Source organism: Pezoporus wallicus, unplaced genomic scaffold, assembly GCF_028554395.1.
Source record: "Pezoporus wallicus isolate ANWC-B61680 ecotype Strahan unplaced genomic scaffold, APGP_CSIRO_Pwel_v1 scaffold_6362, whole genome shotgun sequence".
NCBI lineage: Eukaryota > Metazoa > Chordata > Aves > Psittaciformes > Psittacidae > Pezoporus > Pezoporus wallicus.
The window spans coordinates 9,821,605-9,835,869 of NW_026637663.1; the positions used below are offsets into that span (position 1 = coordinate 9,821,605).

Sequence of the window (14,265 nt, forward strand, 5' to 3'; positions counted from 1 at the left end):
TTTCTATTCAGCTACTAATACAACACACAATGGAACCTGCTGTGGGTCCTCTGTGTCTTTTTTTTTTTTTTTGCAGCAAGCAATGATTAAACAAAAGTTTAAAGGGATTTATAAAGCCTTTAAGATACCTCTGAGATCTTCAATAGTTTCCCGTGTTGGCAGCTCCTAAAAATAAAAAGGAACACACAAAATTAGCACAGGCATTTATTAAATTATGTTGGAAAACACATCTATCAAAGCAATAGCTACCTAATCAAAGGTTAATTACAGAATTGGTAAGTTGCTTAACATCACAGAAATTTGGACCCGTACCTTGCATTAAATGCAAGGGGTGGGTGAGAGAGATGGTTGTAGAACAGTCATACTCCAAATTGCATCACTGCAATTGTGTGTGATGCTTGGGGAGAGGGGAAACAAGATTTTTTTAAAAAACATTTTGCACTGCCTAATCCAGATTTTTTTTCTGTTTTCAACCATTAAGGAATGCAATGTTCTGTTCCATGTTTCCAGCTATGTGTTTCCAAAAGACTAAAATGCAGTTTGGTCTCCAGCAATTGGTAACAATTTCTCAGTGGAAAACTAGAGGACAGAGCCATTAGATTAACTTAGAATCATTTATATTGCAAGGAAGTTTGAGTTCATTTAGTACATACCCCTCTGCCATACACATACACTCAAAGCAGGTACAGTTAGAGCAGGTTGCTCAGGCCATCTCCAGCAGAGCTTTGAATACCTCCAAAGATGGAGATTTCACAACCTCTCTGGACAATCTCTTCCAGTATTTGACCACCCTCTTGGTAGGGAAAAAAAAAAAAAAAAAAACCAAAACCCAACCATGCACAAAAAATATTAAATCTAATTGATCTAATTGGAGCTTTCACAGCTGCAAGTTGCAGCCACTGCATTTTATTCTGTCACTGGGCACCTCTGAGAGTGCTCAATCTTCTCTGCATCTTACCATTATGAAGCTCTTTTAGCCTTAATAAAGATTTCAGCCTTATAAAGGCTAAAACACCCCACCTGCCTGTCCTGAAACATCACGTACCTCATTCCTCAATGACCCTGATGGCCTCTGCTGAATTCTCATCAGCAAGTCAATGCCTGTGGGAACTCACTGGGGAGCTCAAAACTAGCACAATACTCAGAGAAATACTTTGGGAATCTAAAATCAAAAGCATAAGTGCATAACTATAAAAAAAGTTCTTGGGAAAAGTTAATGTGGCTCTTTTCTGGCTGACAGGCACCAAAACCAAAAGGAAATAATAATTATCTCCTAAAATTTCATGGTGCTATTCTGGCAGCAAGAACAGGACTAGGTTTGACAAGACTCAGCCTACATGTTTGGAAGCCCAAGAAGAAATGGGTTTGCAGAATGGACAAATACCAGAATACTGGGGAATGGGACAGAAAAAAAGGGAAAAAATAATTTATTTCATAAAAGAAAAATACTAATAAAATAAAATTATCAATGTCTGTGAATCATACAGATGCTACGAAAAGGTAAAAACACTCCAGGAAATGAGGACATAGTTCTGATTCAGAACAGGAGTTGCAGTAAATAGGGACACAGGATGGGGGTGGAGGGATATGAAGACAGAATGAAGTATCAAGTTGCTACTTATTTAGAGATCACTAACCATCCTTTGCACTGACTGAGGCAGGAGTCCTGTAGAAAAAAATAGCATGGGATCACATAATTAAAGATTTTATCACAGTATACATGGGGAGTAATTTAAGATTACACAGACAGCGTTATCCTGTTTCTTAATTTTTGAATACCTGAATTTTTCAGCCTTCTTATTGTTCCTTCCTATTTTTCTTTTAATAACATCTACATACATCCCTTTCATCACCTCATATACTATTAATTTAGAAAACATGGCCAATGGCATGGAATGCACATACATGTATTTTTATATATGTCTGGTAGACATCTCCTAGATTTAACTAAAGGCGGTTTATGCTTTGTTTAAATACTCAAGAGATGTTAGGTTAATTTTCTAACCATAAGTCCAGTTACAAAAAACCAAACTATTAATGCTACAGGAGCAGATCCTTTCTGAGGCAATGAGAGGTTGCTCTGATTCTATTAGTCTCTCCTTTCTCTCAAAGCAGCCATGAAAACTAGCTGCTCTTGGCAAGATTTAGTAAGGCCACTTGGTTTCTACAGAGCAGACAGACCTGTCTTAAGACGTCCAGAATTACATATACCAGTTTCAGCTTTGTAAACCAGACCTTTAGGCCAAGGCTGACTGACAGCAGTGATACACACAGTGGGATGCACGGAACGACCCTTCCTCCTCAAGGCAGACCTACGCTTCAAGTGAGCAGTAAATGGCAATACAGAACTCCGCGTGATAAGCTGGAGCAAGCAGATAAGCAGGACTGCATGAAATGAGGACACTATTACAGAAAACTGTGTACTAACCATTCCTCCAGGTGAGTTCTCCAAGTCCACAGCCTGTACCCTTGAACTATCATGAATTGTTTGGGTAGAGTCATCTTGGTTGGTCTCACTGATGACACCATTATCCCTGCTGTTATTACTGGAAAGGAAGCAAATGAAAAATAATGCAATGCTTTTTACCACAGAGGATCACAATGTCTTTGGGAAGAAGCTGAGGAATAGTAACAGAATAGAAAAAAAGTAACACAGCACAGTGAAGTGACAGCGTGTTTTTCCCCCTCCAATGCACAGGGCTGAAAAATATTGTAGCCCCTTTTTGCATCTCCTTCCTCACCAAGATAATCTTATAAAACTAAATTAAAAAAAAAAATCCCCCAATATAAAATAGCGCTGGTGTCTTAGGAAGTAGAATATTGCTGTAAGAAATACAATGCCATCTGTTCAACCCCCTGATGTGTACATAATTTCATTTAACCTGCTTGAATTTGGGCTTTTTAGTTTGTGAGGTTGTGTTTTTTCCCCAAACACTTATTTTTAAAACCCTACAGCTGTATATAAGCTGTAAAATTATTTATCTGAAGGTATCACCTTTCCACAATTTTATTATGGTTAGATGGCTTCAAAAAAGCTGGTTCAACCTCCAAACTACAAGGGCCTGTCTAAAAACTTCTGGTATCCATACTAAGTTCATTATTTTCTGATCAGGTACTGAATAATGTACTGTTATGCCTAGGACCTCCTAGAAGAATAGTTATGTGATTTAACAAGCAAGCTTTAAGAGATTCTACCTCTACTTTTTAGCCAAAATAAAGGCAGTATAATGAAAGTTTGCATTCATTTCACTAGCCAGTGAACAGGTAAACACTGAAGTTCTTGTTTAAATTTGAGCCAGCCTAGAACAACTGATGAGCCTCTTAAATAGGTATATCCAACATAGGAAATAGCATTGTGGACTGGTGAGAGCTAAAGAGGACTAGAGCCTGAAATCCATCAGCCAATCCAAAATAAAAACCTTGTATGGTTAGTGACACACGTAAGAGGCATTTCTCAAGAGTCAGATGCAAGTAGACCTTGCCACTCCCAGTGATGTTGCTACCAGGAGAGCAGCACAAACATGCATGTGTAAAGACAGAAGCATAGTAGGTATACAAACAACCTTAATACTACTTAGCTTGCACAGAACTAGCAGTAGCAACTGTGAATGCACCAAAAAATACTCAAAGTTCTTGTGTACAGGGCTCTCTTAATGAAGCTTGACTGGTAGTTGTAGCAAGCCAATTTGGTTTAAGCTTTTTTTGGGCTTTTCTACACTGCCATCACTATTAGATGTACCTATTCCAGCATTTTTCACATCTCTCATAACACCCAGGAACACTGGAAGCTACTTGGCATTTTCACTTGTTTGTATGACTCAAGGTTGAAAAACCAGTAAGAGAGGTCTCCATTTATACCAAAAAGTGTACCGAATATTCTACCTATACACAAATCTGGAAAATGTCAGCACTAGTCCTTAGCCCAACACCACTTTTACTTTTAATAGCATCTCGACCTGGAAGCAGCCTTATTGACTTTGATTATTTGCAGCAAAGACATAGTACCTGGATCCTCAGCTGAGAGGCTGCAAATACTATCAAATGCTCCTGAGAAATAAATGTGGTTCTAGCTTTCTTCAAGAACAGGACCATAAAAATATCATAGGCAGTCACAATAAAACATAAGGGGGGAAAAGTGACTTACACATCTAGATTTGACCTGAGAAGGAAGTTACTGTAAGCACACAAAGGCAACATGAGCTCAGGCTTCCAGAGCTGTGATAGTAAAGCACTTTCTTTGCCAATGGGTACACACCACTTCCTCTCCTCCACTCTTCCCAGCAGATAAGCACAGTAGGAAGAGGAAAGATCAAGCATTTAAGGCTTCCCCAGAAAACTTGGGAGAAGTTTTCTCCAGGATCTTTTAGCACTTCCCAACTGGATCTCTGCCTTCATCATGCCCAGCGGCTGCCCCACCCTCTGAACCAGGTGCAGCTCTGCCTGCTTCCTTGCAAGCGTGTTGCAGTCACCAAATCTGAAAATGCTAAGCAGGTTTTTAGGAGTGCCATTCCTCACACAACTGTAAGAAGTCTTCCTACAGCCAACAGGCATTTCTGCTGTGCAGTACCACAGAGCAAACTCATCCATTTTACAGAACATACCAGCAATGTGCAATGAAAACCTTACCTATGATCTGAGGAGTGAGCTGTGTTTCCGTTTGGACCTTCTGTATCTTTATGTTGCCGTCCATCTTTTCTTGATAGCTTTTGTTGAATTACTTCACCTTTATCAAACATCAGGTGTAGACGGTAACTGATCACCTTTATTACTGTGAAGAACACCGTCACCAAGCTGCAGTATGCAAACACCGTAACTGAGTTTGCTGGAAAAGCCTACAGAAAGAAATAATAAAGACACAATCATAACAGTTTATTTTGAGAAGATGCCATTAAGTTTTTTTTAAAGTAATTATTCCTTATTGTCTCATAGCTGTACCTCTATTGAGTTTTACAACAAGAAGCAGATTCATTTTCATACAGAATAGTTGAGGTCTGCTCACAAAAAAGGTCTTTTCAAATTTCAAACCACTTCACAAGTTTTATTCTTCTTTTGATTAGCTGTGGAGATCGCTTTATTTCCTAACAAAGTCATTGCAATCTCACAACTGACAAACATTATAAAACCTCTTAAAATACTGCATTCCCAGGATAATGCAGCTGCAGCCTTTCCTAAATGAGTAACTGATAAAAACGCAGACACAAAATGAAACATTATGAACAGGAAACTAATTTTGAAAAATTCTGCCATCTTATCCTGCTTCTCAGATATGATTTAACAGTAAAAGGCTGTAATTTGATCTCCTTTTTTTAACACCTCAAAACGTGTTCCGAAGTATCTTTACCACTGAGGAATTTTAAATAATTAATCAGGACTAGTCAAAGCAAAAGAATAAAATGCATTTGGAGAGGCGGACTCTTTGAATTCTTTTAATAAAGTCCATTGTTGTTAATTTGCAGCTGTCTTTGATCTGTTTGTTGATCTGTGATGAGCACCATATTTCTTAGTTATTAAAATTAATTACAGTTCAACTATAGTCTGTAAAGTTCTTTCACAGAAATGACATACTAACAACATTCTTCTATGTAAATACTTCCTTACAGTACAGGGCAAATCATAACAACAGACATTTGGTAGTTACAACTGAAGGCCAAAGCCTTTATCATTATACATACAGAACACCCTTATGTATTGTGGTCATGCAGTTGCAGTCTCACTATGAGTTTAATCTCTCCTCAGGTTTTTGGTTTTATAAACAGACCATTACTATATTCCTGCACAATTTGTAGTGCAGGTGGAAGGGAGAAGAAGAAAGATTTTCAATGCTGAAGATTTCCTAAAGCCTACTGAAGCAAGAATGGTCTTTACTTTGGGCCTAAATGTGTCATTTTGAGTATCAGCACTTCAAGTAAAGGAGCATTTGAATGTAAAAGATTAGAACTCTTTTCAGGTTCATAAATAAACCACACTGACCACACAGGTGAAGGGAAGGGAAGAAGGCACACTTACTTCATCTCTGAAACAAGTCACCGCATTTATCTTGATGTTGAAATGAGTATGTTGAATCATTTCTGTGTTATTACAAGCAAGTGGATTGCTATTCTGCTGCTGCTTTTGGCTGAGACTTCATACCTTCACAATGTACATGTGAAAGTTTTCAGGCAAATCCTTTTTTATGACTATTCTGATTCATATGCAAAGAATCTATTGCACAAAAGTGGAGAAGCTATTTAGCATGTAGGTACTACTAACAATCCTTGATAAAACAGACACTACTTTCTACAAGTTGAGGCTTAGTTTTTTAAGAGTAGCTCATGGCACTATGTATATACCAACACTAAGCATACCCTTCAGTTATTTAGCAAATCTGGGCCAAAAAGATCAGTTTGCAAGGCACCATGCTCTCAGGGTATGAGGTTTGGAGGATGAGGGTGAAGAATTCTGGTTTATGACTAAAGTGTTTACAAAACATAAGTTTAAAATGGCTTGTTTCACGAAGAATGATAGCCCATTATCTATAATGAGTTGTTCAAAGGAGAGATTTTTTCTCTTTAACTACACACTAAAAAGCACAGGCCAAGCACTCATTATTAAATAACAACTCAGAATAAGCCACTACAAAATAAGTGCTCTATAGGTGACATTCACAAAGCTTAATAAATATTATATGATTAATGTCAAGAGGGCACAACAAAAATAGACTCTCAGTACTGCAGTCTAAGCATGCATACAGCTCACTACAAGAGACAATCAAAGGAAGCTCCTAGATTTCTAAGTGGAAAAGAGGGCCAGTTTAAGCAACCACTGAGTGCTGCATGTCTTCACCCCTGACTTGTGACTGGATCTGCTGGAAAGCTGGGCCCTCAGCCTGCCCTTGGTTTCCTTGCCCACATGCCCAGGGTACATAGCGCTGCCCCCATGTACGTGCCGTGTATGCTCACAGTCCCAAGCTTGCCTATGTATAAGGCGGCCAATGAATCCTTAATATTCTGAATCTTGGGGCAAGCTAAGTAGTACAAGCCAGCATGTTGGTCCCTGCCCACACGAGTGATTAGGAGAAAGATGAAGCCAAGAATGGAAAGCCCTCAATTTTCCAAATCAGGCCTCTTGCATAAGGATGCAAGTGTCAGATGACTGCAGTTGGTGTTCACAGGTATGTATAGGTGAAAGCTATCAAATCTGCTTGAGCTAAGGAGGAATTAAGTTATAGACCACTAAGGAATTGTATGATAAATTCACTTTTGATGTACTATAGTTATAATTAGCCTGGTTTCCTATGGAAACGAGGTTTTATAATCACACCATGTGCCTGTGTACTCGTGATGTCTTTCCATTCCCTCTAATGAATAACTTTGTAATTGTTCAGCTACTTTCAACTGACTTTGAGAGAATACACTCCACTGGGACAAGATCAGAGCAGCACACCTCATGAACCCATTCAGCCCTCTGACCTTTTGAATGCCACCCCAGTGAAACAAAAATCTTCAACTGAGCTGACATCTTATTAGAAGCTACAAAAAAAACATCCACAAATTCACTGGAGAGTAAGCTTCATGACATCCCACCACAGATTTCTGTGGAAGCTGTGCTCCAGCTTTCTTTGCTCTTGCCCGATTAAAAACTCTGCCATAACGTCCTTTGTTTCCCAATAACTTCTGTTATACCACCTACCAGAACAGCATGGGGTCACAGGGAAAAAAGCAGGCTGGTGCTTTCCAAATGTGCCCTTACTATTGGAAATGCAAGAGAGTTGACTTGCCCATAGAGGAAAGGGCATACTTGGGGCTCGTGCCAGCCCAGAGATTGCTCCCAGAGGAATGTCTAAATTCTTCACATGTCTACTAATATTATTTGAGTATCACAAAGGCAGAGGAGTATATACTTGCTAATATAAAGGTGTGTAACTGTTAAACAAAATACCACACCCCTTGTAAATTGGACAGAATTATTAAAGTCAATTAGACCCAGATGTATCCCACCTGATGCTTAAGCATCTGAGGCATCTAGAGCAAGACAGTGCTGCACCTGGGCATCACTACCTTCCTGTGATACAGAACACAGATGAGGGAACTTCCAGATAAATATTCAGTTACTACCATAAAGCTTGCAGAAGTATCAGGGAGATTCAATATTAGAGCCAAAGAGAAGTTTTTTTGTTCTAAACTTGGCTGAATTGATAACCAAGAGATGTCCATCACACACCATGGGAAAACAGGTAGCAAATAAAAATCCAGAGGTGTCCACTCAGTTACAAACGTGCATCCTACTACTCAATAAATACAGTAACTGGAGTGTAGCTTACCTCTCCCTTGTAGAGATATATGTATCCCTACTTTTACAGAGGGTTAAATGGGGTAAAGCATGGCCAAATGGGACTAGAAGCAGCCAACACACTGTAAGTTTTATTGCAATTTACCTCCAAGTTATTTATGTGCCCACACCCTTATACTGCCAGACTGTGCTTCTCCTATCACAGCATGACTAGAAGATCTAATACATAAGAACTAACAACCCTGTAACTTCAAGGGCTTCCTGTCTAACAAGAGGCAGAAGAAACGCTCACTAAGCTGTTGTGGGCACTCACTGAAATGTGGACACGTATTCTCTTGTGGCTTGTAAAATAAGCTACAGTATAAGCATTGCCGAAGTGGCATGTCTGCATCACTAGTGTATCACTGGGGCTGAATTCAGCCCAGCAGCTTTGTATAATAATTACCATTCTTTTCATGCACAAAATTATCATTCTTTTCATGCAAAAAATTTTCTCCTGGAAGGCATGCTAAGGCACATGAAAATCAGCAAGGTGCTTGGTGACAGCCAGCATGGCTTCACTAAGGGGAAATCCTGCCTGACCAATTTGGTGGCCTTCTATGAGGGGGCTACAGAACTGATGGACAGGGGTAGAGCAGCTGATGTAATCTACCTGGACTTATGCAAAGCATTTAACACTGTCCCACACAACATCCTTGTCTCTAAATTGGAGAGACATCAATTTGATGGGTGGACCACTCAGTGGATAAAGAACTGGCTAGATGGCCGCACACAAAGAGTTGTGGTCAATGGCTCGATGTTCGGCTGGAGACCAGTAACGAGTGGTGTCCCTCAGGGATCAGTGTTGGGACCGGTCTTGTTCAACATCTTTGTCGCTGACATGGACAGTGGGATTGAGTGCGCCCTCAGCAAGTTTGCCTATGACACCAAGCTGTTGGTTCGGTTGATGCACTGGAGGGAAGGAATGCTATCCAGAGGGACCTTGACACGCTTGTGAGGTGGGCTGATGCCACCCTTATGAAGTTTACCCATGCCAAGTGCAAGGTCGTACACCTGGGTCAAAGCAATGCCAGGCACAGCTACAGGTTGGGCAGAGAAGAGATTCAGAGCAGCCCTGGGGAGAAGGACTTGGAGGTGTTGGTTGACAAGAAACTGAACTTGATCCAGCTTCAATGTGTGCTTGAAGCCCAGAAGGCCAACCATATCCTGGGCTGCATCAAAAGAAGCGTGACCAGCAGGTCAAAGGAGGTGATCCTACCCCTCTACTCTGCTCTTGTGAGACCTCACTTGAAGTATTGCGTGCAGTTCTGGTGTCCTCAACATAAAGAGGACATGGAACTGTTGGAACAAGTCCAGAGGAGGGCCACAAGGATGATCAGGGGACTGGAGCACCTCCTGTATGAAGACAGGCTGAGAAAGTTGGGGCTGTTCAGCCTGGAGAAGAGAAGGCTGCATGGAGACCTCATAGCAGCCTTCCAGTATCTGAAGGGGAGCTATAGGGATGCTGGGGAGGGACTCTTCATTAGGGACTGGAGTGATACGACAAGGGGTAATGGGTTAAAACTTTAACAGGGGAAGTTTAGATTGGATATAAGGAAGAAGTTCTTTACTGTAAGGGTGGTGAGGCACTGGAATGGGTTGCCCAGGGAGGTTGTGAATGCTCCATCCCTGGCAGTGCTGAAGGCCAGGTTGGACAAAGCCTTGGGTGGCATGGTTTAGTGTGAGGTGTCCCTCCCCATGGCGGGGGGTTTGGAACTAGATGATCTTAAGGTCCTTTCCAACCCTAATTATTCTATGACTCTGTGATTCTAAAACACTTGGGAACCCTAGACTGTTTGGTGGAATAAGATATTTAATTCTTAATCTCTTATGAGAATTGTCATGGCAAAGTTAGAAGAGATCTCACTACAATTTTGAAAGTTGATTTTAACAGTAGTGATGTTCCAAGTAATATCCCATTTACATTTTAAATCATATATTTCGTACTACAAAGGGTAAATGATTAAGAAAGGGAAGAGATGAAAACAGATCTGCCTTTTCAGGGGTGGGTAAGCTAATAAAGGAACCATTAGTACCAAAGCAAGCTATGCTGACAAAGCTAGAGAATGAAATCCTCAATCCACACAACAGAAACAAGTTGATACTATAAGCTTCCCCACACTACTGTCAGCACATCTCTGCTGAGCCAGTGTGAAAAATCTAAAAACAGCTGGATCAGTTTTGCCATTTCATTCAAATCAAACTGTTTCAGAGAATTTCTTTGACAGTAGTGTGATTAAGATTATCCCAAGCAAATGAAAATCTTAATATTTTTTTTAAAAACTCTAATTTGTTTTGACTTGCCATTTCAAGAAATATCAGCGACTGCTTTAGTCACTTTAGCCACTGAATCCAAAACTGTTAGTGTCAAGTGGGTAACATAAATATCACCCAACCATTACTGAATATTATAAATAAAATTCCCCAAAGAAAACAGTTAAAAAGAAGGTTCAAGTTTCTAAGTGGCAAGAACATACATCTTGCAAAAAGTTTACAAAGCCCAACCACTTAAAAGCAAGAAAGCAAATACTTAAGGACATCATTCCTCTCAAGCAGCAGCATAATAAATGCATTATTCTTATCAAGAATAAAGAATTCCCAGAGCAGTACATTAGGCTCAAGAACACAAGTCCTTCATTTAACCAAATGATTTGTTAGAAAGTCAGCCACCCTGCAGAAAAGGCAAGTCTGTCTAGACAGGCAAAGATGGAGCCTGAGAGAGTGCTGTAGGTAAGTTAGGTTTCCTCCATTTCCCTTTAAATAATGTCTTTCTGTTTTTCACCTTAGCTCTGACCTACAATCTTTGTACCCAGTGTTCCTTTGTGGAACCTTGCATGCCTCCTTCATGCTATTAGTTCAGAAGTTTCCCACAAGGAAATATATATTCTTTCAGTTACATACTTACATTAGTGAGGGGGGTGGGGGGGAAGGGGAAGCTAACTTTTAACTTTTTTTTTTTTTTTTAGTTTTTGTCACACATACCACTGTGACAATGAAAGCTACAATGCAAGATTCTTGCTGGTTTGCCTAGGAAATAGACCCTATCCATCCCAGGAAAGCATAATGTTACCTGGCTTCATTAACTTCATGAACCATGCTCACAGGAACTCACTGCAATCCATGCCACAAAATACAGTATGCCAGTTGATTTATTAAAAATACAAGACTTGCTTTTCACTGGGATTGCAGAGGGACACATGAACACTCTTTGCTTTTGAAAATCAAGTCAATATCTGACCATGTAGGGTGAAGAGACCTATTTGAAACTCTATCCAACAAGAAAAATTCTACACAACTTAGTTAAGAATTTAGTTGAGTCACTGTGACAACTAAAGGGATTGAATATGGAAATTGCTTCCAACATTATTAAGCTACTGAAAAAACACAGCAATAAATAGATGCAATGATCTAGCAAATGATACTTTTAAACTTTTCTTACACAGTAGGAGAGTTCACAAAAATAGAGCAAAAGTTTCAGATTTTCAAGGATAATAATTTCCAAGTCTATCAAACAACCTCTAGTTACTGCATGTCACAAAAAAAAACATGTGACTCACCAATGACATTCAGCCAGGCATATTAATTACACTGTCTTTGGATTTTTCCATTTATTTACCCTTCTTAGGAGGTTAAGACTGGAGCAGATTTGAAAATAAAACGTCTTTAAAAGGGATTCTTTCTAACGAACGTCCCGGCGGTTATTCAGCACCCGCAGTAGCCAGCACTGCACCTCTCCCCAAGTTACCTTTCCCAACCGCTTCATCTGAGGAAGAGGTCCGGCCCCGACCTATGCGCCCACCCCATCCACCTTCAGACACAAGTCCTCACGTACAGCCCGACATGGCTGGTCTTTAACCCCCCTGGGGTCTGCTTATTCCCTGTCGCACTGCCGCACTCGCAGCTCCCTCCCGCGTCAGGGCCGGGGTCCGCTGAACCTCCCCACTCCCCTCTCGCCTCGCCTTCCCCGCCGCGCCGCGGGCCGGGTCTCACCAGGTGCATGGCCATGGGCAGCGTCAGCAGGAAGAGCCACAGATAGAGGTGGCAGCTGTTGGTGAAGGCGCCCTGCTCCGGGTCGTGGTACCAGCCCCCGGTCAGCGCCGCCCACACGCCCTGTCCCACCAGCCGCGCCGCCGGCGACACCATGGCCGCTCCCCGCCGCCGCCGCCACCGCCGCCGCCCCTCAGCCGCCCTCCGCCGCCGCCATGCCGGGCGCCCGCGGATTCTCCCATGGTGCCCTGCGACGCCGAGCATCCCGCCCGGCCCGGCCCGCCCCACCCCGAGCGCCGCCGCTACCGCTGCCACTGGCCGCCCTCCCCACGGACACGACGCCGCTCTCGACCCCGCCGCGGTGCAGGCGCGCTGCTCCACTGCCGGGCCTGGGGACCGCACCCGGGTGCCGGTAGCGGGCAGCTACGCACGGAGGCCGCAGGGCGGAGAGAGGCAGTGCCGAGACGCTGCGGAGGTGGGGGGCAGTTCTGGCGCGGCGGCGTCCGTCACCGCGGCGTCCCGCCCGGCTGGTTCACAGGTGCAAAAAAAAAGAGCGGTAAAGGCGCAGCAACAGCGTCAACGGTTGGGCTGCGCTCCTGAGCGGTCACACTGCCCCAGCCGCTTTGCTTTTATTGCTAGCTCTTAATTCAGCCTAGTACATCACGGGCTTCTGAGCTTGAGCTCTGACCGGCGCTGGTGACGATCTTTTTATGTTGGTTTGAGCTGTACTTTGGGCACTGAGGCATGGAAAGTCCCTAAAAGCCATTCGTTTTCTTTCGGGAATGTGTTTAGGATAAAACAGTCTGCTTTGTGCTAAGGGATTTCATGGCCGCTGGCAGCAAATTCACAGAGTGAAGGGACACATCAGGGTGTGAAGCAGTGGGGAGTGGAGCTAGAAGATAGAGAGGGCCAAGGACAAGCTTTGAGCAGGATAGGCCAAAGGCAGTGAAAGATGTGGCATAAAGATACAGGGCATATCCCTGTGGGACACTCCTGAAGCATGAGGTGTAAGGATGGGCCATGAATGCCAGAGCTGATTCCACACAGCACTCCCACCCTCTCACCTGCTACCCTCAGAAAATAGTTGTAAACTTCAATTATACATCTCTCATCAACCCCTTCCAGGGACTTTCAACATGTACAGACTTTCATTGCCATCAGTTTTGCAAAGGATGCATATACAAAACGGAGGCAGCCAAGAAGCTTGAACATCACCAGATCTACGCTACGTTTGTTGCTCCTGACTATGGCTAGTTCCATGGACTCCACACGCCATTCCGGCATGCTTTGTGTGGATTTTTTAGACAATAGTAAGAGACCAAAGATGCTATTAAACAACCATATCTGTGAGCGAATTAAATGCTTCTCTGCTCACTTCCTGCCATTGCAGGCATTGTGGTCATGCTGTATGCTTCTGTTGGCTTAATGGGAGGGATGACACAGCAGGATGGACAAGCAGCTGGGTGAGGGGAGAAAGAGCACCGCTTCCTTCAGCGGTGCAGGCACCCTCCAAATTCTGCGGACCTACAGCCACAGGGCCTGACAAACACTGCTCAGTGCAACCTTGGTAAGCAGCGATCTCTCTTAATGTGTATGAAGGAGGTGCAGTCCCATCAGTGCCTCACTACCTGCTCCTGTAAACACACCTCATCCAAACCTCCCCATTGTCCAGTGGAAATTAGAAAGTTTGTTGTTGCAAATGTAATCACTGAGTCAAGTGCAATAGCAAGAGCAAAATAATATTCTTCTATGTGCAGAGATTAAAAATGTTAATTTTTAGAAACTACTGAAGTTGTTTTCCATACTGGCAAATAAGACAATTTACCTGCACAGCTCCAAAAAAGAAAGATGACTAAATAAAGGTAGAAATGGAAAGCTCTTTCAAAACGTGCTCTCTTCTGAATTTTGGCACTTCCAACAGACGTTATTATTTGGAAGCTCCAGGTAACACAGGCTTCATTGGAGCTGATA

At 42.4% G+C, this 14,265-nt stretch overlaps 1 protein-coding gene across 1 annotated transcript in view; it reads right to left on the bottom strand.

Moving 5' to 3' along the window:
• The window catches only part of PCNX2 (pecanex 2), a 151,856-nt gene extending 139,373 nt beyond the window's left edge, over positions 1–12,483 (bottom strand). Inside the window, exons 1-4 of the mRNA XM_057407050.1 lie at positions 12,298–12,483; positions 4,627–4,832; positions 2,429–2,546; positions 129–165 (exon numbers count right to left, since the gene is read on the bottom strand). Coding sequence (XP_057263033.1) covers positions 129–165; positions 2,429–2,546; positions 4,627–4,832; positions 12,298–12,450 — 514 coding nt within the window. The 5' untranslated portion in view covers positions 12,451–12,483. The remainder of the gene's footprint in view (positions 1–128; positions 166–2,428; positions 2,547–4,626; positions 4,833–12,297) is intronic.
• Between the last annotated feature and the right edge of the window lie 1,782 nt (positions 12,484–14,265).